A 27,070-nucleotide genomic window follows, 5' to 3' on the forward strand; every position below is an offset into this window, starting at 1 on the left:
CATTTATCGCATCGCACAAAGGGTAGTTTATTTCCACCTGCGTCTATGACGTGTGAAAATGATACCCATACGTATCATTTGCCTGAGGTTGGCTTCTTAGCACTAAACTGACCATTTTCCAATCCAACTTCAACATCTTTTGACGACAGCGTATTCACGCTTTGCTCTGTCATTCTTAACGACCACCTGCATAGCCTACTCTGAGGACTGTATTATGCACATGCTGCGTGCACAGACGAGTGCTTTCAGCATCATACATCATATGTTGTTAAAAAAACAAAAAACAAATATTATATATATATATATATATATATATATATATATATATATATATATATATATATATATATTTATTTTATTTTTTTTATTTATTTTTGTATTTATTTTTTTTTTTAAAAAAAATTCTTTAATAAAAGGCTATTGTCAGACCGCCCGCTCCCGCCCAAATTACACCAGCGTTACCGACCACTACCGTCTTTAATTTGGAAATGTAATCCCACGTTGCAAGAAATCTGATCAGGTCCCGCAGTTCCCGTAATCAACATTATGCCACAATTGCTTTCGATTGAGCTTAACTTGTATTGAACCTGGAATATTCCTTTAAAATGTATTATTTCAGTACGTATAATTAACAACTTTAATTAAATCGTTTTTTTTTTCTGATTACCTCATTCGCAATGGTTTATAGGATTGTAGTTAATTCCCTCATGAAAAATGATAAGTACACAGTGTTGTACCTTTGTCTTTTGTTCGAATTACAAATACTTTTTTGTTTCAAATCAAAGCTTGTAATGTTGTAATTCACCTCAGAGCTGGTTGGTTTAGTTTCATAAAATCCATCATAAAAAAGAACTTCCAGAACCAAGGTGGCTAAAAAAGTGGGCAGGGACTGTTCTGCACAATTATGAGTGCAATCTTTAAAATAACATTCAAAAATTCTTATCAAGTAATCATGGTCGACTGGAGAAGTCCTGAAAATGTATCGGTCAAAAGGAGCGGGAGCCCTGGATGTTGGCTTTGATCCAAAGGCATTTTTAAGCCTGTTGCACACTTATCAGCTGATATGTTCACTCTGTGTGGGTGTGTGTGTTTGTGTGTGTTTCAGGAACAGAGATTCTTTGAGTCAGATGGCTGTTGGACCAATGAAGGAGTTTGGAGACTCCCTGGATACACACACAGAGGTAAACACACTAGCTGGATGTGCACACACACTTACGTTTTCTTAGCTATCTAAATAGGCATGTACCATGACTTCTGTTGGTTTTATTAAAGCTGAAGTATGTAATTCTTGCGACACTAGCGCCACCAAACGGAATTGCAAATGTAAACTTTGTTTTCAAAACAGCTTTGTGAATTTTTAAAATGTTCTCTCTTATTTCCTTCTCAGACAGAGACGTCCAGCTCAACACTAGACAACATACAACACATAACTCTACCTGTGGTGAGACACACACACACACACACACTACACACACACCTGGGAGTACATACACACACATACAGTATGCAATAGACACCAGACCAAAATGACCCTTACTACTACATGTACCACCACGGTAAAACTGTAAATTCAAGTCACACGTGAAACTTGTTCGCAAAATCACCACTAGGTGGCACAAAGGGACACTTTTGCTCCTTTGTCAAAGGGAAAGTTCACCCACAAATAATTTTCCCCTCATGATATCCCAGGTGTGTATGACTTTCTTTCTTCACCAGAACACATTTGAAGAAAATAAGAAAAATATCTCAGCTCAGTAGTCCATAAAATGCAAGTGAATGGAGATTTCTCTTTTGAAGCTCCAAAAATCACAGACAGTCAGCATAAACATCATCCATATGACACCAGCTGTGAAATGAATGTCTTCCAAAGCGAAGCGATTGCTTTTGATGTGAAAAAGATAAATATTTAAGTACTTTTTTTAACTCTAAATCATGCTTCCGGTCAGCAGCGGTGTGCGCGTGTGACATAATCGCGTTGGCATTTGAAACGCGAGAACTGACGCACATGAGTCACAGCGCTGTTTACAAGTGAGAAGGAGGAACACTGTACAGAAGCTTTGTTGGTTTTGGTTTAGATCTGTATTTATCTGTTTCTTTACTCACAATGGTGTGTTTGTGTGCTTATCCTGGATGTCTCAACCGAGTGGAGAATGTGAGATTACGTATGTAACATGGCAACACGAATACATCACATGAAAGACCGCGCGAACTCCACCCTCTCCTGAAGCTTACTGGAAGCAACGATTTAGAGTTAAAAAGTACATAAATATTTATCTTTTTTTCGCACCAAAAGTGATCGTGTCACTTTAGAAGACATTAATTAAACTGCTGGACGTTTATGCTGACTGTCTGTGATTTTCAGAACTTCAAAAAAGAAATCTCCATTCACTTGTATTTTAAGGACCTACTGAGCAGAGATATTTTTCTAATCTTCTTCAAATGTGTTCTGGTGAAGAAAGAAAGTCATACACACCTGGAATATCATGAGGGTGAGTAAATAATGAGAGAATTTTCATTTTTGGGTGAACTATCCCTTTAAGTGTGAAGAAAGTGAGAGTTGTTACTACTACTTGAGTATTCGCGTGATCTCTCTCTGTCTGTCTGTACTGGTGATGTTAAAGTCTCTTTCTATCTTTTTCTTTGGATGTCAGGAGGATGGAGAGGTGGGTGTAGTCCTGAAGGAGGACGACAGCGGGAATGGATTGATCATTCAGAGTGTAGACGAGAACAGTCCGGCTGGAAGGGTACGACTGAATGGTCAAGGGCCATTTGTGTGACACCCCTATGCGTCGCATTTGTTGCACACCCCTATTTTGCCCCACTGTGTAAATGCCTTGTGTAAATGCCGATCTATCAGATCACCTGAGATGGATTAAAGGCTAGGTGTAAACAGGACCAGTCTTGCTTGAAAATAAGTTCCTGTATTTGTCTCAACACCTAGTGAGCTGCTTTCCTTGGCAATATTTTTGGGCATCACATGTCATTGAGTCCAAGTCAGTGTCTCACCATCTGTGTGTGTTTTTCAGGATTGTGTGATTAAGGTTGGAAACAGACTGCTGGCAATAGATGATGAAATGGTGGTCGGACTCTCCGTGGAAAAGGTAACACACATTACCTTTGTCTCCACAAAGAATTTAAAGGAAAAGTTCACCCAAAAATTCAAATTCTGTCATAATTGATGTATGTATGTATGTATGGAAGGATGGATTCCTTCGGTTCCCGTGTTGAACTGCGATGCACCTCACTGATCTCTGCCTGCATCACCTAGGTCTAATGATGGACTACACTCTTGAAATGGAATACATAGACTATCAATTAATTGCCAACAAAAGCCTTCATCAGCCAATTAACAAAGGACAATGCACCTATGTGAACTTCTGCAGTTAATCCAGGATGGACTTCAAAGACATTAGTCATTAATCTTACAGTTCATACAAAATCTTTATTTAAACACTGGCCCTTAACACTTAGTTTACTAATTTTAAACCATGACCTGCACTGCACATAAATAACTAATATTGGCATTATATTCATACTGGTTAGCCAGAGGAGAACTGGCCCCCACAGTGAGCCTGGTTTCTCCCAAGGTTATTTTTCTCCATTAACCAACATCTTATGGAGTCTTGTGTTCCTTGCCACAGTCGCCTTCGGCTTGCTCACTGGGGTTCTAAATACAATTATTATTTAATTATTTACTTAAATACACATTTTACAATCATATCTAATCAAACTACACAATGAAGACTTTATAGATATTACAGTTTCATTTGCTGTTAATGCATGATTTTCTGTAAAGCTGCTTTTTTTTTAAAAGTGCTATACAAATAAAAATGACTTGACTTCCTTCCAAACTTACTTCCTTCATTCCAAACTTTCTACCAAGTTTCCTTCTGACCCTCCTTCCTTCACATTTACATTTATGCATTTGGCAGACACTTTTATCCAAAGCAAATTACAGTGCCCTTATTACAGGGACAATCCCCCTGGAGCAACCTAGAGTTAAGTGCCTTGCTCAAGGACACAATGGTGGTGGCTGTGGGGATCGAACCAACAACCTTCTGCTTACCAGTTCAGTGCTTTAGTCAACTACGCCACCACTACACCTTCCTTCTGAGCTTCCTAACTTCCGAGCTTCCTTCCTTCCTTCCTTTTGAGCCTTCTTCCTTCCTTCTTTCCATCCAAACTACATTCTAAACGTCCTTCCAAACCTCTTTCCTTTCAACCGAGCTTTCTTCCGGCTACGCTTCCTTCCAAACTTCCGACCGAGGTTCCTTCTGTCTAAGCTTCTTTCAGAGCTCCGATCAATTCTTGTGTACAAACACAGCTGGACCGATCGCAATTCTAAAGCCAATTTTTGTATTGTCTAATCAATGCTTTACTTGTCTGCTACAATGCATTTTAATGATTTGAATTATTAAATACTGTATATTATATTTCTAATTATTTAAATAATTAAAATATTAATTTAATCTTTATATATAGTTTTTTTGGGGGGGGGGGGGGGGGGGCTCTCTCGGCAAATATTGATATATGCAATTATTTTGTGTAATGAACTGGCATATTGCGTAATTAATTCTATAAAAAATTTGAATTTGACAGCCCCGGTTTTTAGGTCTGATGCGAAATATTGTACAATTATTTGAAAACGTGTTTTAGGTGATGTCTCTACTGAAGAAAGCCCAGAACTCTGTGAAACTCACCATCTGCACTGACCCTGCCTTCCTGTCCTCATCATCCAATAATATTTGCCCTGGATCAGACCAGGGAACCACCCTTCAAACCAGCCTCCCTCTGGTCTCTTTGACATCATCTGAGATGGAGCCAATCAGGAGTAAGAAAAGGGAGATGTGGGTGTTACTATAGGAAAACTAAAGGCCTTTTGTTCATGAATGAATCAGAACCTGATCTTTGTTGTCATGGTGATTTTGCTTTACAGGTTCAAGCAGATCTTCCACACCGGCAACATTAGCTTCTGATCCAGTGACCTGTCCCATCATCCCCGGCTGTGAGACCACCATAGAGATCTGCAAGGGCAGAACAGGACTGGGGCTCAGCATCGTGGGCGGCTGTGACACTTTACTGGTGAATATACACATGATACATCTTTAAGGCATCTATAGACTTCTAGTGAAATTGAAGAACAAAAGGGTATGACGTTTCAAACTAAATCTGGCCAAAAAGTGCTTTTGAGTTCATTGTGGTGGTTTGAAACAGCTTGACAGCTGCCAGCAAACTTCTTTTGGGTGTTAAAAACCTTTTTACTGCCATTGGTCCACGTTATCAGTGGCTGTGACCCGGTGCTGTACCTACTTTGATGCCAAAATCTTTTCCTGGTTGATTCCTTCACTCAGTTGGGACCAGTCAACGTAGCTGAGCTGGTGCAAACTTGACTACGTTTGTACGATTGTCCGCATAGAGATGTTTTCCATGAAAAAATCATGTTATTTTGTTCTAATTAGTCCACAAAAGGAACCAAATTTACTCAAATACTCTTAAGTGCCCATTCAATGTTGTTTGATATGCTGCTCTATTCACGTGCCGTTTGCAGCCAAAAGCCATTCACACATCTGCACAAAGTGGGATATGCCTCTAATCATCATTATTTTGTCTATTCTGTAATTGCATCCTGTCTGGCACCCATTACTACACCCAGCTTTGCAGTAGTATCAGTGTCTCATAAATCACAGTAACAGAATGTAACCTGTACATATTAGCCACTTATAGTGTGTTAGCGCATTAGCGTCACAAATGCAAAATGTAAACATGACAAATTACACATTATCTACTGGTTAAAATAGGCTCCTTTACTGAACTCATGTGAATTTTATTCAAAGAATGAGGCATGCAGACATTACATTAGTCGATGTAGTCTTGTGCGTGTCATATTTAAATGCTCCTCTTGCAATCATGTTATACACACTCACACACACTGAATTTGAATCATTTTCTTTGCCCAGGGTGGCATAATCATTCATGAGGTGTATGAGGAGGGAGCCGCTTCCAAAGATGGCCGACTGTGGGCAGGAGATCAGATTCTGGAGGTAAAATCATTGTCACACCAGCCATGGACCTTTAAACACACCACTGACTAGCCTGTTTTGTCCAATCAGGTAAACGGTATAGACCTGCGTGTGGCGACCCACGATGAGGCCATCAATGTTTTGCGTCAGACTCCACAGTACGTTCGACTGGCAGTCTTCAGAGATGAGGGTCAGTATAAGGAAGAGGATATGTGGGACGCTCTGACCATCGAGCTTCAGAAGGAACCAGGCCGCAGTCTCGGACTTAGCATCGTCGGGAGAAGGTATTAGAACACAGTTATGTTAAAAGGGGAAAATAAACTTAAAACAGGTGTTATCCACCTTTTTCCTGTGGGTTTTACTGGGGAAACGAATGTGGGTGCGACTTCTGCACCCACATTCGGAAGTCGCTAGCATTCCCTAGCTCCAGCTGCAGTTATTTTAGACCCTGTTTTCAGCTGGTAACAAGACGTGTTTCAGTTGATCCGATCGTAAATGGTCAGCGCTAAATATAGTTGTAAACAGGGTGCAAAATGTTTTGCTTCAAACACCACATTGCATTTGAGTTTAAAACTTGTCCTGATGCTTCCCGGACGGCAGCGAAGCACCACCTCTCACCGGTCAATCACCCACCGAAAAAATGTTTGAACTTACGTGCAGATTTAAAAGGAAATAACTGTCCGATTGGACAAGATGACAAGCACACACATCTGAAGCTGAACTAACACAGGTATTCCACTAAAACAATGGATAATTTAGCTTGAAATATTGTGTTTGTGCTTAGAAACAAACATCAGCATCTGTGAGAAACAGCGCATCGGTTTTGTTCGCGCTTTCTTTGTCTTTGACTTTTTGCAGTTTTATTATCGTTCAGTAACACACTGATATAGTGGTTGATGTATGTCCTCACGAAATCCTACACACTCTCCTCAAAATACCAACTCCGCAACAAAAGAATGAATGGACGTACGCCACAACAACAGCAGTGTTAACTTGACAACGGAAATAACGTCCTCGTTTCGCGCTCAGCATTACGGGACGTAGGAAAATGGTGGATAGAAGTTACCATATACAAGTTATGATGGAATGATCGTTGGGGAACATGTTTATGTCAGTTTTTGTATTGGTGAAACTCGATACGTTTACATTACAAGTAAATTTAGCTTTAGTCTGACTGAAACCGTAAATCTTTGCAAAGTCAGACAAAAGATAATGTGATTATAGCTCACCTGTTAACTGACAGGTGTGACAAGTATGACAAAACTTCACAAAATCTCTCTTTAACCCTGGCCAGAAGAAATGCCTGAGAATGCGGTTATATGTCTTCATCACTCCCAAATGACCAGACAGTGGGTGTTCATGTGCACGAGTGACAGACAACTTTAAAATGTCAGAGCTATTCATGGTACCTTCAGATTCCTTAGAACTATCTTCCTGCTCAGAGATCAACTCTAGATTATACTGAGGTAAAGTCGCATCATCTGCAAACATCAATGCCATTAAAGAGTCTGACAAGGGAATATGATCACTTGTTTTTCGAGACTAAGCGCGCATGACTGCACACGCAGGAAACACACATGGATAAACTTTGGACAAGACATCTGAGACTGAAAACACACTGGGTGTGTCAAATACTTCTAACACAGGCATCACCTTACCTCCTGCTAGATCATTCCCCAGAATAAAAGTTATTCCTTTTACGGGAAGTGAGGAACATACACCAGCCTGTACAAAGCCTGTGACTAATGCGCATTTCAAATGCACACGGTGTAAATGTACTTTAACGACTCCCATCTCAATACTTTGTACAAACACACTTGAGCCACATTATGAGTCATCTGACAATGGTAAAGCATCTGAAACCATGAACGACTGGGCAGATCCCGTGTCTCGCAATATCAGTATAGAATGCAAATTGTCTGCCAGTATTTTCTGGTAACATGCTGCATTCATCTTGCCATCAATTGTCACAAGATTCCCCGTGCCTTTAGAGCTCACACACCCTCAAAACATCAGTGAGCCACCACCATGCTTCACAGTGGGGATGGTATTCTTAGTCACTCAGCATGCCCTGGGATTCAAACTAGTGAGCTAGCGAACTCCATGGGTGGTAGCGAGCGTATTTTACCACTGAGCTACCCAGGCTCCCGGGGATGGTATTCTTTTCACTATAGGCCTTGTTATTTTGGTCTTGTCACTCCAAATTACAGTGTGCCAGAAGCTGTGAGGCATGTCAAGGTGTTGTTGGGCATATTGTAACCGGGCTTTTTTGTGGCATTGGCGCTGTAAAGGCTTCTTTCTGGTAACTCATGTTTTTTTTTTTGGTGGGGGATTTTTTCCCTTTTTTCACCCAATTTGGAATGCCCAATTCCCAGTGCACTTTTAAGTCCTCATGGTCGTGTAGTGATTCGCCTCAATCCAGGTGGCGGAGGATGAATCTTATCACATGGCTTGTTGAGCGCGTTGCCAAGACAAGGCTTCACGCCATCCACCGCGGCATCTGCGCTCAACTCACCACGCGCCCCACCGAGAACCACTTGAGCGTGTTGCCACGGAGACAAGGCTTCACACCATCCACCGCGGCATCTGCGCTCAACTCACCACGCGCCCCAGCGAGAACCACATTATAGCGACCACGAGGAGGTTTCCCCATGTGACTGTACCTTCCCTAGCAACAGGGCCAATTTGGTTGCTTAGAGACCTGGCTGGAGTCACTCAGCACACCCTGGGATTTGAACTAGCGAACTAGCGAACTCCAGGGGTGGTAGCCAGCATCTTTTACCACTGAGCTACCCAGGCCCTCGTCGTATCTTGCTCCTTGAAACAACCACACCGTCTTTTTCCAGAGCAGCCTGTATTTCTCCTGAGGTTACCTGTGGGTTTTTCTTTGTATCCCGAACAATTCTTCTGGCAGTTGTGGCTGAAATCTTTCTTGGTCTACCTGATCTTGGCTTGGTATCAAGAGATCCCTGAATTTTCCACTTCTTAATAAGTGATTGAACAGTACTGACTGGCATTTTCAAGGCTTTGGATATCTTTTTATGTCCTTTTCCATCTTTATAAAGTTCCATTACCTTGTTACACTGGTCTTTTGACAGTTCTTTTCTGCTCCCCATGGCTCAGTATCTAGCCTGCTCAGTGCATCCACGTGAGAGCTAACAAACTCATTGACTATTTATACACAGACACTAATTGCAATTTAAAAAGCCACAGGTGAGGGAAATTAACCTTTAATTGCCATTTAAACCTTTGTGTGTAACCTTGTGTGTCTGTAACAAAGCCAAACATTCAAGGGTATGTAAACTTTTGATCAGGGCCATTTGGGTGATTTCTGTTATCATTATGATTTAAAAAGGAGCCAAACAACTATGTGATGATAAATGGCTTAATATGATCACTATCCTTAAATGAAAGAGTTTTTTTGCATGATCAGTTATATTTTCAAAATCAATGCCAAAATTTCACAATTTATGCCAGGGTATGCAAACTTTTGAGCACAACTGATATATATATATATGTGTGTGTGTGTGTGTGTGTGTGTGTGTGTGTGTGTGTGTGTGTCTACTGTATATAATTTAGAATATGTACATAGAATTATATCTTTTTTTTATTTGGGTGCCTTTTTCTGCAAATACAGTTATGTGATTAATTTGATTAAAAATGGTAATTAATTAATTTATGCTTTTGTGTATAAATAAGATGTACGTGTTTACATTTATATTATAATAATGTATATTATATATTAGAGATATATAAAATAATAACGATGACTGACTGTCAGTTGCCTCTGTGTCAGGAATGATACGGGAGTCTTTGTGTCAGACATCGTTAAGGGCGGAGTCGTAGAGAGTGACGGGCGGCTCATGCAGGGAGATCAGATCCTTTCTGTTAATGGGGAGGACGTTCGCTCTTCCACGCAAGAGTACGTGGCGGCACTGCTCAAGGTGAATGTCCACAAGTGAATTACTCACTGTCCAGATGTTAATGCGACAACATGTAATTAAAGATTCACAGTCACAAGAGTTTTGTTGTAAAAAATGGTACATTTTATTTTAAGTAAAAAAAAAAAATCTGAAAACTGTAGGAAACGCTGTCCTGGAAACTTGTTTTCTGTCCACAGAGTCACACTGGTCCAATCATAATGGAGGTGGGTCGCTTTAAAGCAGGGCCGTTCCACTCCGAGCGACGTCTGTCTCAGAGCAGTCAGGTCAGAAATGGCTCCTGCTCTAATAAACCCTTCAATCACATGTTTGGGCTGTTCTCAGATCTGTGAAATGTCTCTTGTGTTTTTTTTTCCTGTAGATAAGTGAGACATGCAGCAGTAAACTCACTCCATGCTCCAGCACTGCAGCTCTGCAGGGCGACACAGAGAAAACCAGTGAATGTAAGAGCATAGTGATGTTCACTTGGATACTTTCACAGATGCACTGTTTCATTCTGTCATTTATCTTCATCATTCTATTCTTTCCTGGCAGTGCTGGATCAAGATGTCAGGACAATTGAATTCATGAAGGTCAGTTTTTTTTCCAGTGTGCATTTACCTTGATTCAGCCTGGAAGCATATTCATACTAAATGTGAATGTTTGCCACAACGAACATTTGAAATAGAAAGAATTGATGCCAAAAGATTGATTCACTCCACTGAATTTTATTCAGTGACTAAACAAGGTTTTGTTTATTGCGTCTACTCTGCTGTCCATAATGATACATTGCGAGAGTTTTATGCCTCTGTTCAAACTACCTCCTGACACGAATATATTGTAGCATGTCTGGTGAGTCTGATGAGTCTCAAAGCTGGGATTAACATCACATCACAAAACACGACATCATATGTCATGCAGACTTCAAGGTATGCAATGCCATGTTTAAATCAATTGTGTAAATCAAAAGCGCTACTGGAAATAAAAAAAAAAACTGGTACATTCAGCTATGTTTGAGGGGGAGAGATGGAAACCAGGACCTATCAAATGCACCTTCTGCTGTCCAGCAAGACGATTTGAATTGTAATATGATAAACCTCATCTAGTATTGCTGCGCTGCTCAGCATGTACCGCACACACCCTCTAGAGGGTGCCGCTCAGTCACGCATCGCTGACTGAAGCGGTCAATGCAGACTACATACAACTCTGCCTTTTGTGCTTTAGTAATCGGTCAAAGATATCATGTGATTTCAGTCTTAAATCGCAACCGTAATAGATACCATACTGATATCTAAGAGGTCTAAGTCTGCAGGTTTCAAAGTGTTTTGGATGGTTTACCCTCATCATGTAAGTGCTACTTTTGCAACTGTTATTTCTGAAACAAAGAGATGTTACGTCCATTTATGTCCTCAAATTTTTTGAACATCTGGATTTCTTAGTATTAAGTACTTCTCCCTTTTTTGCTTTAAATGGGTCATGACATGACATTAGTTTATTATTTTCCTTGAGGTCCACTTTTTAAGTGTTTTGCACTAAAAACAGTCATAATTTAGTTAAATATGATCATTTTCCCCCCTGTCTCTGGCCCTCTGAAGCTCAATTTCAGCTTCTGTTTCTCATAGTGTTAACGCCCACAGTTACAATTGGCTAGCATGTTTAAATAGCAAATTAGCATCTAATACCAAATGGCAATCCATCGAAAACAGCTTTGTATCTTTGAAACCTCAATCGGAAGAGAATGAACGCTTGAGATTTAGAACTGAGGGTTTTATTTCATTTGAGGACGGTGTATGATGTGTTTTCCCAGGGGCCGTCAGACTCTCTGGGGATCAGTATAGCTGGAGGGGTTGGCAGTCCCCTTGGGGATGTGCCCATCTTCATTGCCATGATGAACCCCAGTGGCCTCGCATCACAGACGCAGAGACTCCGGGTAAGTGCTTTTTTTAAATATGTTTGGTTCCAGTAACAGAAGGTCTGTTGCACTAAAGCTGGTGTGTGTGTATTTATACAGTAAACCAGAGACTTCTGCCTCATGTGTATTGCGTGTGTGTGTGTGTGTGTGTGTGTTAGATTGGAGACAGAATTGTGTCTATCTGTGGAAACTCTACAGAGGGAATGACTCACCATCAAGCTGTTTCACTGCTGAAGAACACAGGCACCATTCAACTCCAGGTACATGACAACACGTGCCCATGTGTGTCTAGGGCTGTCAATACAAGTGGCAATAAAACGTTGACCACAACAATAAAACATTAATTTAATGAGTGATTAATTATAAAAAATGTGTTCAAAAAGAATCATTCCCCCTAGCCCACACATAAATTCAGTGAAATTGAATTTTCCTACTATTAGAGCAATAGAGCGTAACAGTGCCCACCCACATTTTCAGCCATCTTTGTTCCCGAAGTATTTTTCCCATTCATGTTTTCCATAGGAATCTCATAAAAGAGTTCTAAGCCATGACCCAAACCAGCCAGCTTTGAGGTGAATCACGCTATTACAAACCTTCAGTTGATGCAAAAATGTATTCGAAAATCGGACAAAAAGATACAAGAGGTACATCTCAGACAAAAGGTACAAGACTCATGAGGGCATGAACTAAAATCCCATGAAGCATCGCAAATGACATAATCAAATGAAAAACAATGGCAGAATATAATGCTATTGATTTTAAGTATAGAAACAATATATTTCAGTTTTACTGTAAAATATTCAGATATATGCAAATATTTAAGTATTGATCATGGGAGTGGACAGTCACTGCAGAGCTCTTTTGGTGTGCTTTGTTCAACGGAATTCTCTAATTTGTGGATCGTTTTCTTCAGGATCATGGGTAATTCCAATATTAAACAAATTCCGGTATGAGGCACGGTCACGCAAACGTTTTTGGGGCCTGAAAACGCAAACTTTTGAAAACGGGTTTCAAAGTGCACGTTTGTGAAAACGATGACGCCATGCGCACGCGTATTACGTGTTCAGTCTATAGGCATGCACGCGAGTACTTCAAAACAACACGCGAGACATTCAAAACTACAATGGCGGACTACAGGACTGTGTTTGTGCTGCTCAAGATTTTGAGTTTATTGACGCTTCTCCAGCAAAGTGTCGATTTACTGCATCACTGCTACGACCAGTGATCGCCATCTTCATTGTTTGTATTCACCGCTCTGTGGAAGAATGCTTGTGTGTGCAGGCGTGGTGTTTCTTTACAAAGTGACATCGCCAACTACTGGCCTGGCATGCATAATACAGCGTTTTTAGTCGTTTTTGCGGATCCGTTTGAACGGGGATCGTTTTGACAACGTTGTCGTCTGTACGCAAAACTTTTCAAAAACGCAAAAGGAAAAACGTTTCCGTTTTTAGTCCATTGTTCTTGTGTAAACATACCCTGAGACAAGACAAGAAACCAAAACATGACTTCGAAATAAAAGTCCATGCAAACACTAAAGAATTCTAAACCTCCTAGCGACCTCTGGTGACCACTAGGGGAAAGTCCCATAAGTGTTACACATTGACCTTCACATGGCGAAATACAGTCATCTCAGTGGGAATCCATGCGATCGTGAATTGTGCATGATGGACTTCCAGAGGCCAAGAATTTCCCCTCAAGTTTGGTGAACTTTGACAGGTGAATTTTCCTTATTGACCAATAGGAAGTTGCTTGGTTTAGCAGTGCCCTTTGTGTGGGCGATGCGTCGTACACAGCTACACTAAAGATTCACAATGGATGAGGATTTAATTTTAGCAGTGAGTTTATTTTAAAAAGGATAGTTCACCCAAAAATGAAAATTCTCTCATCATTTACTCACCCACATGCCATCCCAGATGTGTATGACTTTCTTTCTTCTGCAGAACACAAATTATGATTTTTAGAAGAATATTTCAGCTCTGTAAGTCCATTCAATGCAAGTGAATGGGTGCCAAAATTTTGACGTTCCAAAAAGCACATAATGGCATCATAAAAGTAATCCATACGACTCCAGTGTTTTAATCCATATTTTCTGAAGCTATATAATGGGTGTGGGTAAGAAACAGATCAGTATTTAAGTCATGATTTGCTTGAAATTTGACCATTCCCTCGGTTTTTCATCGGGAGTCGGGATGCAGGAATAAAGAACGTTTATTGCAATGGAATATTCTCAAACACTACTCAAAAAAGCAGCAAATAGAGTGTACAGTGAGGTATGTGCTCTTCAAATGATAAAATCTCACATTAAAGTCCTACAAAAATAATCAAACCTTCACTGCCTGTAGTGGTTGTACTGCTTTCTGCCCGGCAGGTTCACATTTCCGTGAGGCAGTGAAGCCTCTTCGTGGTGCTTTGATTTATAAATGGTTTCAAATCAAATGGCATTGAACTTGTCTAATTGTTGTACGTAAAAATGCACACCAAATCAAAAAGTGTTACCGTACCAAGCACTGAAACTTCGCTTGGTGTAACCAACATGGAATCATTTTTAATAGTGAACAGTCACATTAAGTCCTCTTCGCAACCTGAACTTCTTCAGAACGCAGCACAACGAATGAAATACAACGCAGGTGTTTTGAGATGAGTTTATAAAAAGTTATTTTTAATTTTACTTGGTGTCTAAAAATGCGGCGATCCTGTGCATGACGCTGAAAGAAAACCAGCGAGATTCGGCACAATAGTCAAAGACGCCCATCCAGCGCGTGTTAACAGTATTTTGAAAAACAGCGCAGACGCACACAAAAGCATGTTTGAACAGCCCCTAACTTGAACCCAATAACTGAAGAGCTGACCCAATCCCAGCCGGAAAACCTGATGGTTTGTCAGAACTCATCGAGTTTGGGTCAGGTTGAAGACCTCTATTGCACGTGCAGAAAAAACGAATAGTGATTTTGGTATTCAAATAGTGGCACATTGAACGGTTAACCGAATGTCGACTATCTGTGTACATCCCTATTCAAAACAGCCAGACAAAGCATTATAGAATTAAAAAAGAACATACGGGTCTCAAGACGCATTTTCAAACTTGACACGGCATCTTAAAAATGCAGCGTTCTTGCCATATTGTAATGCCTCTGACTCATCTCCATTTGGGGTTGTCCTTAGTAAATATTGCTATATGAGTTTACTTGTGATTAATTAATTATTTGGCATAAGTAATTTGTTTTTATTTTTTATAATTAGCCCAATTGACAGCCCAAGTAACTACATGTACATAACACACAACAACAACTACACAACACCTATGACTGATTATTTCTGGTGGTTTGTTTTGTGCAGTTATGAAGTAATGTGTGAATTGTGTTTGTAGGTAGTTGCTGGCGATACAACAGTAACTGGCCCTTCATCAGAACAGACAGCAGGACTCACAGCCAGCTGCATTTTCCATGACGACCTGGGGTTTGTACACATACAGAAACAACTCTTCCCTGGTCCAGAATGAATCCTCTGCAAACACCAAATCTGAGTTGATTTCCTTTGACGATTAAATAAAGGAAAGTACAATTAAAACTCTATAATGTTCAACGGATTAACTGTGTTTGTGTTCTGCAGTCCTCCGCAGTGTAAGAACTTAAGTTTAGAGAGAGGACCTGACGGACTGGGCTTCAGTATTGTGGGTGGATTTGGAAGCCCTCATGGTGATCTGCCCATCTACGTCAAAACCGTCTTCAGTAAGGTAACGATTCCATGCAGCGAATGCGCATTTCCACAGATACCGCAATTTTTGACATTATCAGTCTAAAGTTTGCACCAGTGGCGGTCCGTCAGAGGAGGCAAAGGAGGCTGGGCCTCCTCAAAAATGAACATTACAGCTAAACTAACAGTTTTAATTAAACCTTGATTTAATGTGCACCACAAGCCATAATGTATTGAATGTCTCAAGCAATTTGACTGCTTCAATACAGGACGATCCCCATCAAGCCGTTTCGCGGTCCGACCCTTTGAGCATTTTTCTGCTTCAGTATGGGATGTTTATCTCCCTACTAAAATACGGGACAATAGGTGTCCCATCTGGACGTCATCATTTCAGCCAAAATACGGGACATCGTGGCTAAAACGGGACAGTTATCAACCCTAGCAGGAACAAATATGGCTCATGCTACCTCTTACATTTATTATATTGTTGTCTGTGAGGAATGTGTTCATATTTGAATACTGCCCTTGTAAAAAAACAACAAATGGCACAACGTCCATGGCTAAAATCTCAAGCATGGTGAACACGTGGACACATTAGCAAAAGCGACTGCATTCTGAACAAAAGAATTAGATCTGGCTATTTATTAAAAAAAAAAAAAATGTTCCCTGCAATGTGAACAAAGCCCAAGGCTCCCCGTCGCCCCAGACAATATTCGAGTTGACGTGTGCGTTCCACGTTGGGCTGAAAAGCAAAGTGAGAGAAACACATGGAGTTGTGTGTGGGTCGAGGATTGTGTGCTGAAAAGCAATTTTATTTTGTGTCACACTGAAAAGTTTTGGATGTTTACCCGGCTCCCGCTTCCTCCTTCAGTTGAGAGCAAGAGGTCTGTCACATTTTGGAAGTGTGGAAATGTGAATAACATCAAATAATGATAAAGAATAGGTTGATGTGTCTAAACTTTTGACTGATAGTGAATGTATTATACCAACACAGATGCATGATTTTTTGTTTTTTATGTAGGGGGCGGCGTCAGAGGACGGTCGTCTGAAGCGTGGAGATCAAATCGTTGCTGTTAACGGTCAGAGTTTGGAGGGAGTCACTCACGAAGAAGCCGTTGGTATTTTGAAGAAAACCAAAGGAACTGTGACACTCACTGTGCTGTCATAACCACACAAACACACAGCTCTGGCTTAAACGGATAGTTCCCTCAAAAATGAAAATTTTCAGTGACTCACCTCTTCTGTGAAACACAAAATATTTGAAAAATGGTACACAGATTGCATATACTAGGGGCTGTCAAGCTCCAAAAAGACCGAAAAAACAAAACCTTAAACAGTGATTACGACTTGTATGGAATGGACCTATTTTAAGAGCGCTAGCGTTAAGCGCAGCGCTATGCTTTAAGTCATAAGTGCAAAATCAGTGGGCATAGCCATGAAGTTTTGGTATTTTCCTGCAAGCATGCGCTAGTCTAGGCGCAATTGCGTTAGTCGAAATTTCGTGCAAAAAGCGCTAATGGGCTGGGTCAAGTGCAATTGAATTTGGAGGTCCTTCTCCGTTTATTGCACCGTTTGCGTGCTATTTTATAGTGCATTTCCTTTCAAGCGCCAACAATATAAACAAAGACAGCACATTCATAAGAAGTTGAGAGTGTAAAAGGACTGTATGCAGTGAAGTAGAAGAATAGAAATATGGACAAGCTCCTTTTATATGCTTAGAAAATGTGATTCTCATCAGGATTTGGATGTACTTTCATCCACTGACACAAATCATGGCTAGTATTAACAGTGATTGTTTTGGCGCACACTTCACTTCTACCGGTCGATTTTGATTTGGAAAAAAATGTAAGCAAAAATATTTCTAAATTGAAATCACACTTCAAACAAAACAATAACGTAATCAAAATAAAGTGGTCAAAAAATCATACCAAATCCAAACATGTTACACTCTCCAACTTCTTCCACCAGCCCCATTTGCAGAGACTTTAAAATCACTCTACAACAACAGGTGGAATAATACCAAATTAGATCATAAATACAATTGTAAATGTTAACATTAATAATAATAATAATAATTGAAAAATAAACCGTGACCTATAGATAGTTTAACAAAAATCAAATACATTTTTGTTTCATTAAACGGCGATCGTCAGGGACATCATTTCATGTTCCACTTTATTTTCATTTACCACCTCCTGGTGGAATCTCCTAACTGCAAATGCAGGAACTGAATTTAGACTTTGTGCTAAAAAACAGACCTGCTTCTGAAACGTCTTTGCGCAATGACCTGTTTCTCAGGAAAACAGCAAATTGTGCTTTGCGCCACTTCATTAACATACAATACACCCACAAATAGTGAAAACACTCCCACCCATGGCCACTTGCCAATTGGATAAGACGTAGTGCACTGTCAATGCACATAATGCTGCGCTTTGTGCACTCACGAAAGTAAAGCCCAATATTCTAAGTCTTCTGAAGATATCCAATAGCTTTTTGTGACACTAGCTATCATATAGCTTCAGAAGACTTCAGAAGTCAGTGTTATTGGTATTGTGCTGTTGACAACACATATTGAGAATGAGTAAAGACATTTCTGGGTGAACTGTTTCTTTAATAATCTTTGTATTAGCACCTATAGTGGGTATGGAGTCTTTTTAAACACTGGATTAAACACACTGAGTCTCTGAAATGTCTCTCACACATGCTATGAAATCTTTAAATGAGAATTAAAAACTACACAGATTCTAGACAGAGAAAGAACCTCGACACTCTCTTTGCGGTTTATGATTTTACTAATCACTGTTTCATAGAAAGATTTGAAGAACTGTAAAATATAAAATGATAACAAGATAAAGCAATTCTAAGCAATATTCCAAGTCCTATACTGCAAAAAAATACTTCTAATTGATGGCTTGCAATATGATGAGGATAATCCTGAATGTGTCATTAGGGAGTGTATTCACACACACTCTCTAAAAAGGGGCTTTTATCATGAAGACTGAATTTATCCTGATGTTTAACTTAAAATATTTGAGTAACTGTGTTTCTTAAAATAAGCTTTTATGAAGACAGTTCGTTTGAAGAGTATAATGTGTCTGAAAAAAAAAAAAAAAAGGTGTCCATTAGTGTTGAAACTGAAGTGCTGGTGTTTGTGCATTTTCTATAATTAAACAATGTGTTTTCATTACTTTTATTGAGCTTTGCCTTTATGAGAATAAACACCTTTTTTATCCAAGTTTTAGTAGTCATGTTGCTGGATGTAGAACACACACACACAGTACTGTTTGTCCAGTTTTAAGTTTTGTTTTTCAATTCAGTTCTGATACAGTATTGGGTTTCACTCCAAATAAATGAATTAAAGTTACCTTGAGACTGTTGCTTTTCATTTCAAGACAATCAAGACACAAAAATAATCAAAAAAAGTTATTTTTTTATGCTCTGAATATATAGACAAACCTTATATTTTCTTAATCGTCTATTTATTCACAACATCTCTCCACAGTCTATACTTTATTATTACACATTATATGGAGTATATAAGGATGAAAGTGAAGCGAAGCAGAGCTTGTATAGTTAGAACAATCCAGAAGCAAATTGCGTCATCTTCTGCCTTCGGACGTAACGCATACCTTCTCACGGCAAAATTCCGTGAGCAAAGATGTCGTGGGCAGACGTTAAGCGTGTATGAAACCAGCAAAAATATAATTGTGAAACAAACTTTATATATATATATATATATATATATATATATATATATATCCCCTTTTCTCCCCAATTTGGAATGCCCAATTCCCCGCTACTTACTAGGTCCTCGTGGTGGCACGGTTACCTCAATCCGGGTGGCGGAGGACAAGTCTCAGTTGCTGGAGGAAACAGGTAAAAAAGTATCTATATCCACAGTAAAAACGAGTCCTATATCGATATAATCTAAAAGGGTGCTCAGCAAGGAAGATGCCAATGCTCCAAAACCGCCATAAAGCCATTTTTCTTACTTTTTGGAGAAATTTCCTCTGGTCTTATGAAACAAAAATGGAACTTTTTGACCATTATGACCATTGTTATGTTTGGAGGAAAAATGTTGAGGCATGCAAGCCGGAGAACACCATCCCAACCGTGAAGCATTGGGGTGGTAGCATCATGTTTTGGGGGTGCTTTGCTGCAGGAGGGACTGGTGCACTTCACAAAATAGATGCCATCATAAGGAAGGAAAATTATGTGGATATATTGAAACAACACCTAAAGACATCAGCCAGGAAGTTAAAGCTCGGTCGCAGATGGGTCTTCTGAATGGACAATGACCCCAAGCATACCTCCAAAGTTGTGACAAAATGGCTTAAGGACAACAAAGTCAAGGTATTGGAGTGGCCATCACAAAGCCCTGACCTCAATCTGATAGAAAATTCATAGGCCGAACTGAAATCATGTGCGAGCAAGGAGGCCTACAAACCTGACTCAGTTACACCAGTTCTGTCTGGAGGAATGGGCCAAAATTCCAGCAAATTATTATGAGAATCTTGTGGAAGGCTACCCAAGAAGTTTCACCCAGGTTAAACAATTTAAATGCAATGCCAACAAATACTAACAAATTGTATGTAAACTTCTGACCCACTGGGAATGTGATGAAAGAAATAAAAGCTGAAATATATAATTCTCTCTACTATTATTCTGACATTTCACACTCTTAAAATAAAGCAGTGATCCTAACTGACCTAAGATAGTGAATGTTTTCTACAATTAAATGTCAAGAATTGTGAAAAACTGAGTTTAAATGTATTTGGCTAAGGTGTATGTAAACTTCTGACTTCAACTGTAGGATGAATTAACTCCTTATGAACCCAGTCGGTAAGGGAGTTTATTTATAATGAAAGTGCTTGTGACTTTATGGTAAATTATAATGGCCTGAATGCAGGTGGTTGTATAAATGATGGGGAGCCCATACTTAAATAAGTATATATATATTTGGCCAATGAATAGCAAGTGCTCTAAACAGAGAGGACTTGTGAAGAAAGAGACATTACATCTAGGTTGTAAAACCTTATGAATGTGTTTTGAAAGGACCATCCTGCTGCTAAACATCTGTCTTGTAAGGACATACAATTTGTCCATGCCCATAAGAAGGCCATGCCTCAAGTCTTACCCTGCAACTCATAAGCCAAGGCATTTGCATCTCCAGTGAGAGAGCCTTTGCTTGGAGATGGACATTCCTTTTGTGCGTCCTCCATAGCATATAAAGACCTGATCAGACACTCTGAACTGGCAAGTACGCTCAACGTATGCAACGTATTGTTATGCCCACACAGGGCATAACAAATGCAATGATTGTTCCTCATCCAATTTAAATGGAGGAGGGAAGAAGTTCTGAATGGCGTGGTTAGGATCTTAAGCACATAGCCTTTCCTGGGTTTGACAGTGGCTCTTGAAAGACCGGGGCCAAACTCCAGACATGAATTGTCGACTGATAGTGCATGCAGGTCACCTACCCGTTTTACTGAGGCAGCAGTCAGCAGTTGTGTTGTCTTAATGGAGAGCATGCGCAAATCAACAGTCCAAAGGCTCGAAGAGTGGCCCTGCGAGAGCTTTTAGGACTAAAGTTAAGTCCCAAGTCGGGCCTGTAGCCAGCCAAGGTGGGTTTAATCGCCTTGCTCCCATAACCTCTTAACGACGAGTGGGTCAAAAATGACCCACTTGCGTATTTATTTACATTTCATTGATGTTTAATGCATGTTTAAACTGTGAAACTGTAAACTAATATTGACATCCAATATATCATTTGAAAGATCTGGGTCTCAAGATTTGATATTTTAAAGAGATTTTGAAGATCGCAAAGTTGCAACAATAAGATTTTATTAAAAGTGTCAAGAGTGAAAATCAAAACATGGAAAATGAAACCAGAAGTTCTGACATTTATTGTCTTCCAGCCAAACACAGATGAGCACAATCCTCCAAACTTCAGTATGCTTTTCATTGCAAGAGTCCAATAAATAAAATCCATTAGAGATTTTATTCCAAAAATTTACAAATATGAAGAAATATTGATCAATCTGTCTTTGTTCAGGTTTTACATATTCAACACGTTATCATTCATATCCATTCTGTGTGTTTCAGTAGCAAAACACCCAAACGTGATATTTGGGAGGGTCTTACAAACAAAATGAGCCCTCTCTCAAATTTTCTGTGCAGTTGTGATTGGGTAGTCATTCAAAATAGCCAAACAGGACAGTCGACACGAGTGATGTAAAGATTTGCATCATCCATGTTTGTCTCTGGATAAAGCCAGCCAATGAAAATCTAGATCATTTTTGACTGATGGGTCATGTAGCTAATGAAAAGATGAAAATAACGATATGAGGGTTGTATATATCCCTGATGCCAATTCAAGAAGGTTCGGAGTGGAAAACCGTGGACTGTGTTTGTTTGTGTTTGCGCTTTTACGCACGGTGTGCAGTTTTAACGTGTTATTGCCATACTGTCGACAAAGAACTCTGCTTTTGGACCCGCGATCTGATCCACCCATCTAGGCTTCAGTCACCATCACTGAGGGTATGGAGAACACATGCTCCCGACTGCATTTTTTCATCAAACCCCCTGTTCAACTGCACATCCAGGGGGCTCGGACATGTCATTCAAGCTGAGATGAGCCACCCTCTCTGGCTTCGCTCACCATGAGTTGCTCATCCATTTGTCTGAGGAGCTTTGCTTGAAATACCTGGAGCACTGCCATTGCACTGAGTGCTGATCCAGCTTGTCCTGCCGCCAAGTAAGCTTTTCCTGCCAGTATGGATGTCTGTCTACACGGCTAGAAGGATATATGGGGTGTGATTTCCATGCCCTGTTACTCGTAGGGCAGAGGTGTGCCACTACCACCTCCTCCACAGGGGGTAGTTGGGCATAACTGTTCTTTTCTCTGTGGTCCACGTTTGTGAGAACGGCGTCACTGCACATGCGTGCTGAGAGGGGCATGCACCAGGACTTAGATGGTTCGCTATGAACTTAGGGGAAAAATGGGGCAGATCTGCAGAACGCGGCTGCTTGACGGTGTCCGGACTGCAAGAACCACTCATCAAGGCGAGACTGCTAAGGTTCCTCTAGGGGAGACCACTCGAGGTTGAGTTCTTCGACCGCCCTTGTAAGGACGCGAAGCATCTCCCTGTCAGTGGGGCGGTAGCATCATCCACTGACCACTCACCTGATGCAGCAAGAGACTTATCATCCCCAGTGTCAGATCCACCAAATGAGACAAGGCCGCATGCTCCTTCAGAGGGCCAGAGTTCGTCTCGCACATAGCGTATTGGGAAACATGCGCTTATTGGGGATTAAGGGGCTCGCGGGGCGTGTGCTGGCACAAGATCCACCTCAAATTCATCCTGCTCGACCTCACGGCCCTGCGTGCCTCCTCGACGAGTGCCGCGTGGAAGGGCGCGAGAGGTTGAATCATCCCTCAGAACGAGTGCAATTCATGAGCGAAGCGACTTGAGACTCATGTCCTCACAGTGAGGACAGTTTGTCTCCATGAGAGCTGACTCTGCGTGGGCATGGCCCAGACAGAAAACGCAGCTCTCATGCTGGTCTGGTGGGATGTGTCTCTCGCACAATGAACACTTACGGAACAACATCTTGAAAAAGATGCGAACACATAAGTGTCTCTTTTAGATATATAAATAAATATATATTTATATCACACAAATTACAATTGCTTTTAAAGGATACTCCACAAACACTGTGGATGCTGAGGCCCGTTTACCAGCGAAGCGGCAAGCGGCAAGGCAGAGAGATGTTCGCCAGAGCACAGCAGGGGAGCAGAGAGTCTTCTCACTGCTGTGAAGATTCTGCCCGCTAACTCGTGTGTATCGACGACGAAGGTAAAGGGCTTCTAGACAAGAGATGATCGCTGTCTTGAAGGAAGAAATTCTGAGGAAATGGTGCTTGGGCACCTGTTTTTATAGCAGACAGTTTTGCGCCAACACAGGCGGGGCTCAAACACCATAGCCAATATTCAAATATTGGCTTTATTGTAGAGAGGTTTCAACTAGGTAGTGTAAGAAGGCACTCCCCATATGCGTTACTATGCAATGTCGAGTGTACTGAGTCATAAGGGAACAGTATCCACGAGCGAAAAACCATCCTCGGGAGGGAGCATGCGGACCCACGAGCACAAATGCGGTCCCGCGAGCATAGGGCTGTGACGAGCACTCGCTCAACCCTCTCTACGTGCTCGCAACTGCTCAACAACACTCGCTCACTTGTCAAGTTGAGTTTTGAGACTTTGGAGGCGGGGACAGTGGCTGATGTCTCAGCTCCTTTGATTGGTCACTTTGAATACTGACCATGACATTTGATTGGCTGTTTGGTTTGATCACTGACACGTGTAAAAACACGCATTTCATTTTCATGATTGAAAACTTTTTAACGGTGGTGTATCACAATCGGACTTTCAATCGTTAGATTAATCGATTATCAAAATAATCGTTAGTTGCAGCCCTACTTGGCTGTGTTGTACGCAGAGTGTACTCTGTACCAGGGCCCTTGTCTCTGGTACATGCGGACACAAACCACAAATTAATCAGGTTTGTATTAAAGTCAAGTTTAATTGACGTTTATTTATCTACAGTCCTGGGTGGTTTGGGGTGGGGCTGTGGATGGCATTGGGAAAGATTTCCTGCTGAAGAACATTGGCAACCTGTATCTGTCTGTTACTGAGGTGTAAGTACTCACAAGTATTCAGAGATGTGTGGATATTGTTTACCAGTGTTTTTCAGCAGGAAATATTTCCTACTAAAAATTGGCACCCCCAAGGCCTGTGGATTATGCTGGCTATCCGTGTCATTGTTTTTGGAAAGAGCTGTTGTTGTTGCTGTGGTTTGAGCTAAAAAAAGAAATACCCATCCAGCCCATTATATTGGGGTAAAGGGAGATAGACTGCAAACCAGATCACACAGAAACTGTCTGGATTGATAGAGTGCACCAGGGTAAAGTGGGAAACTATCTTGTTTTGTATTTGTAGAAAGCCCTTTAAGGACTTTCAAGTTCTCCCAAAGTAAACAAAACTTGAAAAAAAATGATATGCTCATTCACCAACAGCTTGTAATCTGGGGTCAAAAGACGTGAGGCTTGTCAGCATAATTGGTTATTTGTCCCTCCTAGCCTGTTGCAATGTATAGTTCCTGTTTTGCATGTAAAAAGTTTGCTTGATATGTCATTGCTTAATATGATTATCTAGTTTTAATTACCTTTGTTTTAAACTGATTTAATGGCTTTCTTTGTCTTAGCTGGGGACTGCATTTGAAAAGTAGTCAATTGGCTAAAATTGACACATTTTAAGAAATGCCAACAACAGTTATAATATTGAACACCCCCTGATTTTGACTCTCAGTTGGTTTAAGAAAATACTTTTAAGAGAAAGAAAAGGATCCCATTGTGTTTGCATTTTCTCTCTCTTTTTTGACAGCTGTGCAGAACATATCAGTAGTTAAAATGCACAATAATTGCATGAATTGTATTCAATTTACAAAAAATGTTTTTGTAAAATGTTCAAATTTAAAAAATGTTAAATGCATCTAAACATTGACTCTTTCATTTTATATATGAATAATATTTTATACTCAATTGCTTCCCAGATACAACATTGTGATATGGTTTCTCTAGAAAGGTAACTGGCTGCTACTGTATTTTAGTAATTCCACATGTTGTGCACTGGCTATACCAGCATAGACCTGTGCCTTTGGTAAACATTGTGTAGTCTGTAAACACACTTACAATCTTTTATTAATTATCAATTATAATCCACAAATGACTTTAGAATACTTTTTGTCTTTCTGAACTTTGATTCAGCTTTTTATTTTTGTGGTTATAATAGAGTCTTTACTTTAGTGCCAACCTCAGCCCAAATAACCGACTTTAACACAACATATTCGTACATGTAAATGGATGGAGAGCCAAATAATGAGCACACTCATGCTTCCAGAGAAGGAAACTCTGTCAGTTTTACTATCACCATCACCTTTCCTGTAGTGCCACCCTCAGGCCAATATGCCAGATTTCCTGTCTCAGGATCTATTGGGCAGATTGCCATGAAATTTGGTAAGCCCATTTATGCTCCCCAGAGGATGAGCCCTTTAAGCCCTCTTAAATTTTCGGTGGCCTCATGACCTCTCCAGTAGCATCACCCTCATAACAAAATGTGCGAACCCCATTTTCCCACTATTTGCATTCCCTTGACATGCCCCAAGCCAACAGGGCAGCAGCGGTGGAGGGCTGCACAGTGTGAGGAGGCAGAGGGTAATTATGTCAAAGGACTGAAAAAGGGGTCAATTTTAATAATCAACCGCCATCCTGTTTCTTTTATTACAGTTTGTTGTGCAGTTGGCCACTGTTCTCTTGGTACACACACACACACACAACTTTGATGCCTTTAATTGGTTTATATTTTAAATACTTTTGTAGATATTGTACTTGAATGCAGCCACAAATAACTGCATCAATGGCATTTCACTTCTTCCTGGAGGCAACTCAGCGGCATGGTTTACCCTCAAGGTAGTGTATTTTAGATGGTTACATAGCTACAGTGCCCTCTCTGTAGGTAAATTGGCTGGGAAAATAAATCGAATTGTTCTATATCAGCTTGATCTTACACTCCAAAAAGTAGATCAATCTGACCTTTTTCTTGAGTTCAGTTTCCTCAAAGCAAAATGTCATCAAGAAATAATGATTCTGTTGAAAAACATTTTACAAATATTGGCAACTCTACGTGCAATACTTTGTGCACCCTCCCTTTGCCAGGATAACAGCATTGAGTTGTTTCCTATAATAGTTGATGAAAAGTGAGAAGACACAGGAACATATTTTTGACCATTCCTCCATACAGACACTCACAAAATTCTTCACACTCATCATCCTTGCTTGTGGGAGGTTTTTTGTCTCACTCCACGTTTTTAGTTCTGACTAGGTCAGGGGACTTGGATGGCCATTGCAATAGGTAAAAGCATTTGTTTGCTTATAAAAAATGTAACACAAAAATGAAACATTAGATTTGTGATCACATTTATCAACATTGACAATAGTTCTTGAGGGTCATGTTGACTGATCTAAGAGGTTACAGAGCCATAATCAAAAATAAATGGGGGGGGATCCCCATTTTGATAAATGATTTCAGGGTAAGAGCTGGACATTGCTCGATTTATGTTCACCATCCTTGGCAATGATCGGGGAAGCTTCATCTCGGGAAAAAGTGTGCACAACCAAAGGTACGATTCATATTTTGTACTTTGCATAGTGTTTTACTGATATTCAGGCTCATCCTACCCTTGTATTAGTAGTGAAACAATAAACCTAATATCAATGATGTATTTGGTACTCTGTTTAAATGAAATAGTATAAAATACTAATAACCACAATGCACAGCTTGGCACACAACTAACAAATAACATAATAGAACTTGAGTAGTCTGGCCAATGTCCTATGCTTTGTTTTACTTCTGAGTAGACAGAGGGCTTGTGAACCAGAAACTGTAACGTGTTATCTGTTTGATC

The 27,070-nt window shown here is 40.3% G+C and overlaps 1 protein-coding gene across 4 annotated transcripts in view; it reads left to right on the forward strand.

Annotated features, from left to right (window-relative positions):
* Positions 1 to 18,915, forward strand: part of LOC127441298 (multiple PDZ domain protein-like) — a 117,905-nt gene extending 98,990 nt beyond the window's left edge. For all 4 annotated transcript variants that reach the window (XM_051698534.1, XM_051698544.1, XM_051698553.1 and 1 more), the window contains 17 exons: positions 1,106 to 1,181; positions 1,388 to 1,441; positions 2,652 to 2,744; positions 3,027 to 3,101; positions 4,657 to 4,831; positions 4,937 to 5,082; positions 5,958 to 6,041; positions 6,111 to 6,304; positions 9,817 to 9,964; positions 10,141 to 10,227; positions 10,323 to 10,404; positions 10,496 to 10,533; positions 11,748 to 11,870; positions 12,011 to 12,112; positions 15,220 to 15,308; positions 15,462 to 15,585; positions 16,567 to 18,915. In XM_051698534.1, coding sequence (XP_051554494.1) covers positions 1,106 to 1,181; positions 1,388 to 1,441; positions 2,652 to 2,744; positions 3,027 to 3,101; positions 4,657 to 4,831; positions 4,937 to 5,082; positions 5,958 to 6,041; positions 6,111 to 6,304; positions 9,817 to 9,964; positions 10,141 to 10,227; positions 10,323 to 10,404; positions 10,496 to 10,533; positions 11,748 to 11,870; positions 12,011 to 12,112; positions 15,220 to 15,308; positions 15,462 to 15,585; positions 16,567 to 16,713 — 1,837 coding nt within the window. In that variant the 3' untranslated portion in view covers positions 16,714 to 18,915. The remainder of the gene's footprint in view (positions 1 to 1,105; positions 1,182 to 1,387; positions 1,442 to 2,651; positions 2,745 to 3,026; positions 3,102 to 4,656; positions 4,832 to 4,936; positions 5,083 to 5,957; positions 6,042 to 6,110; positions 6,305 to 9,816; positions 9,965 to 10,140; positions 10,228 to 10,322; positions 10,405 to 10,495; positions 10,534 to 11,747; positions 11,871 to 12,010; positions 12,113 to 15,219; positions 15,309 to 15,461; positions 15,586 to 16,566) is intronic.
* The last annotated feature ends 8,155 nt before the right edge of the window (positions 18,916 to 27,070 follow it).

This window comes from Myxocyprinus asiaticus, chromosome 1 (assembly GCF_019703515.2).
Source record: "Myxocyprinus asiaticus isolate MX2 ecotype Aquarium Trade chromosome 1, UBuf_Myxa_2, whole genome shotgun sequence".
In the NCBI taxonomy this organism is placed as follows: domain Eukaryota; kingdom Metazoa; phylum Chordata; class Actinopteri; order Cypriniformes; family Catostomidae; genus Myxocyprinus; species Myxocyprinus asiaticus.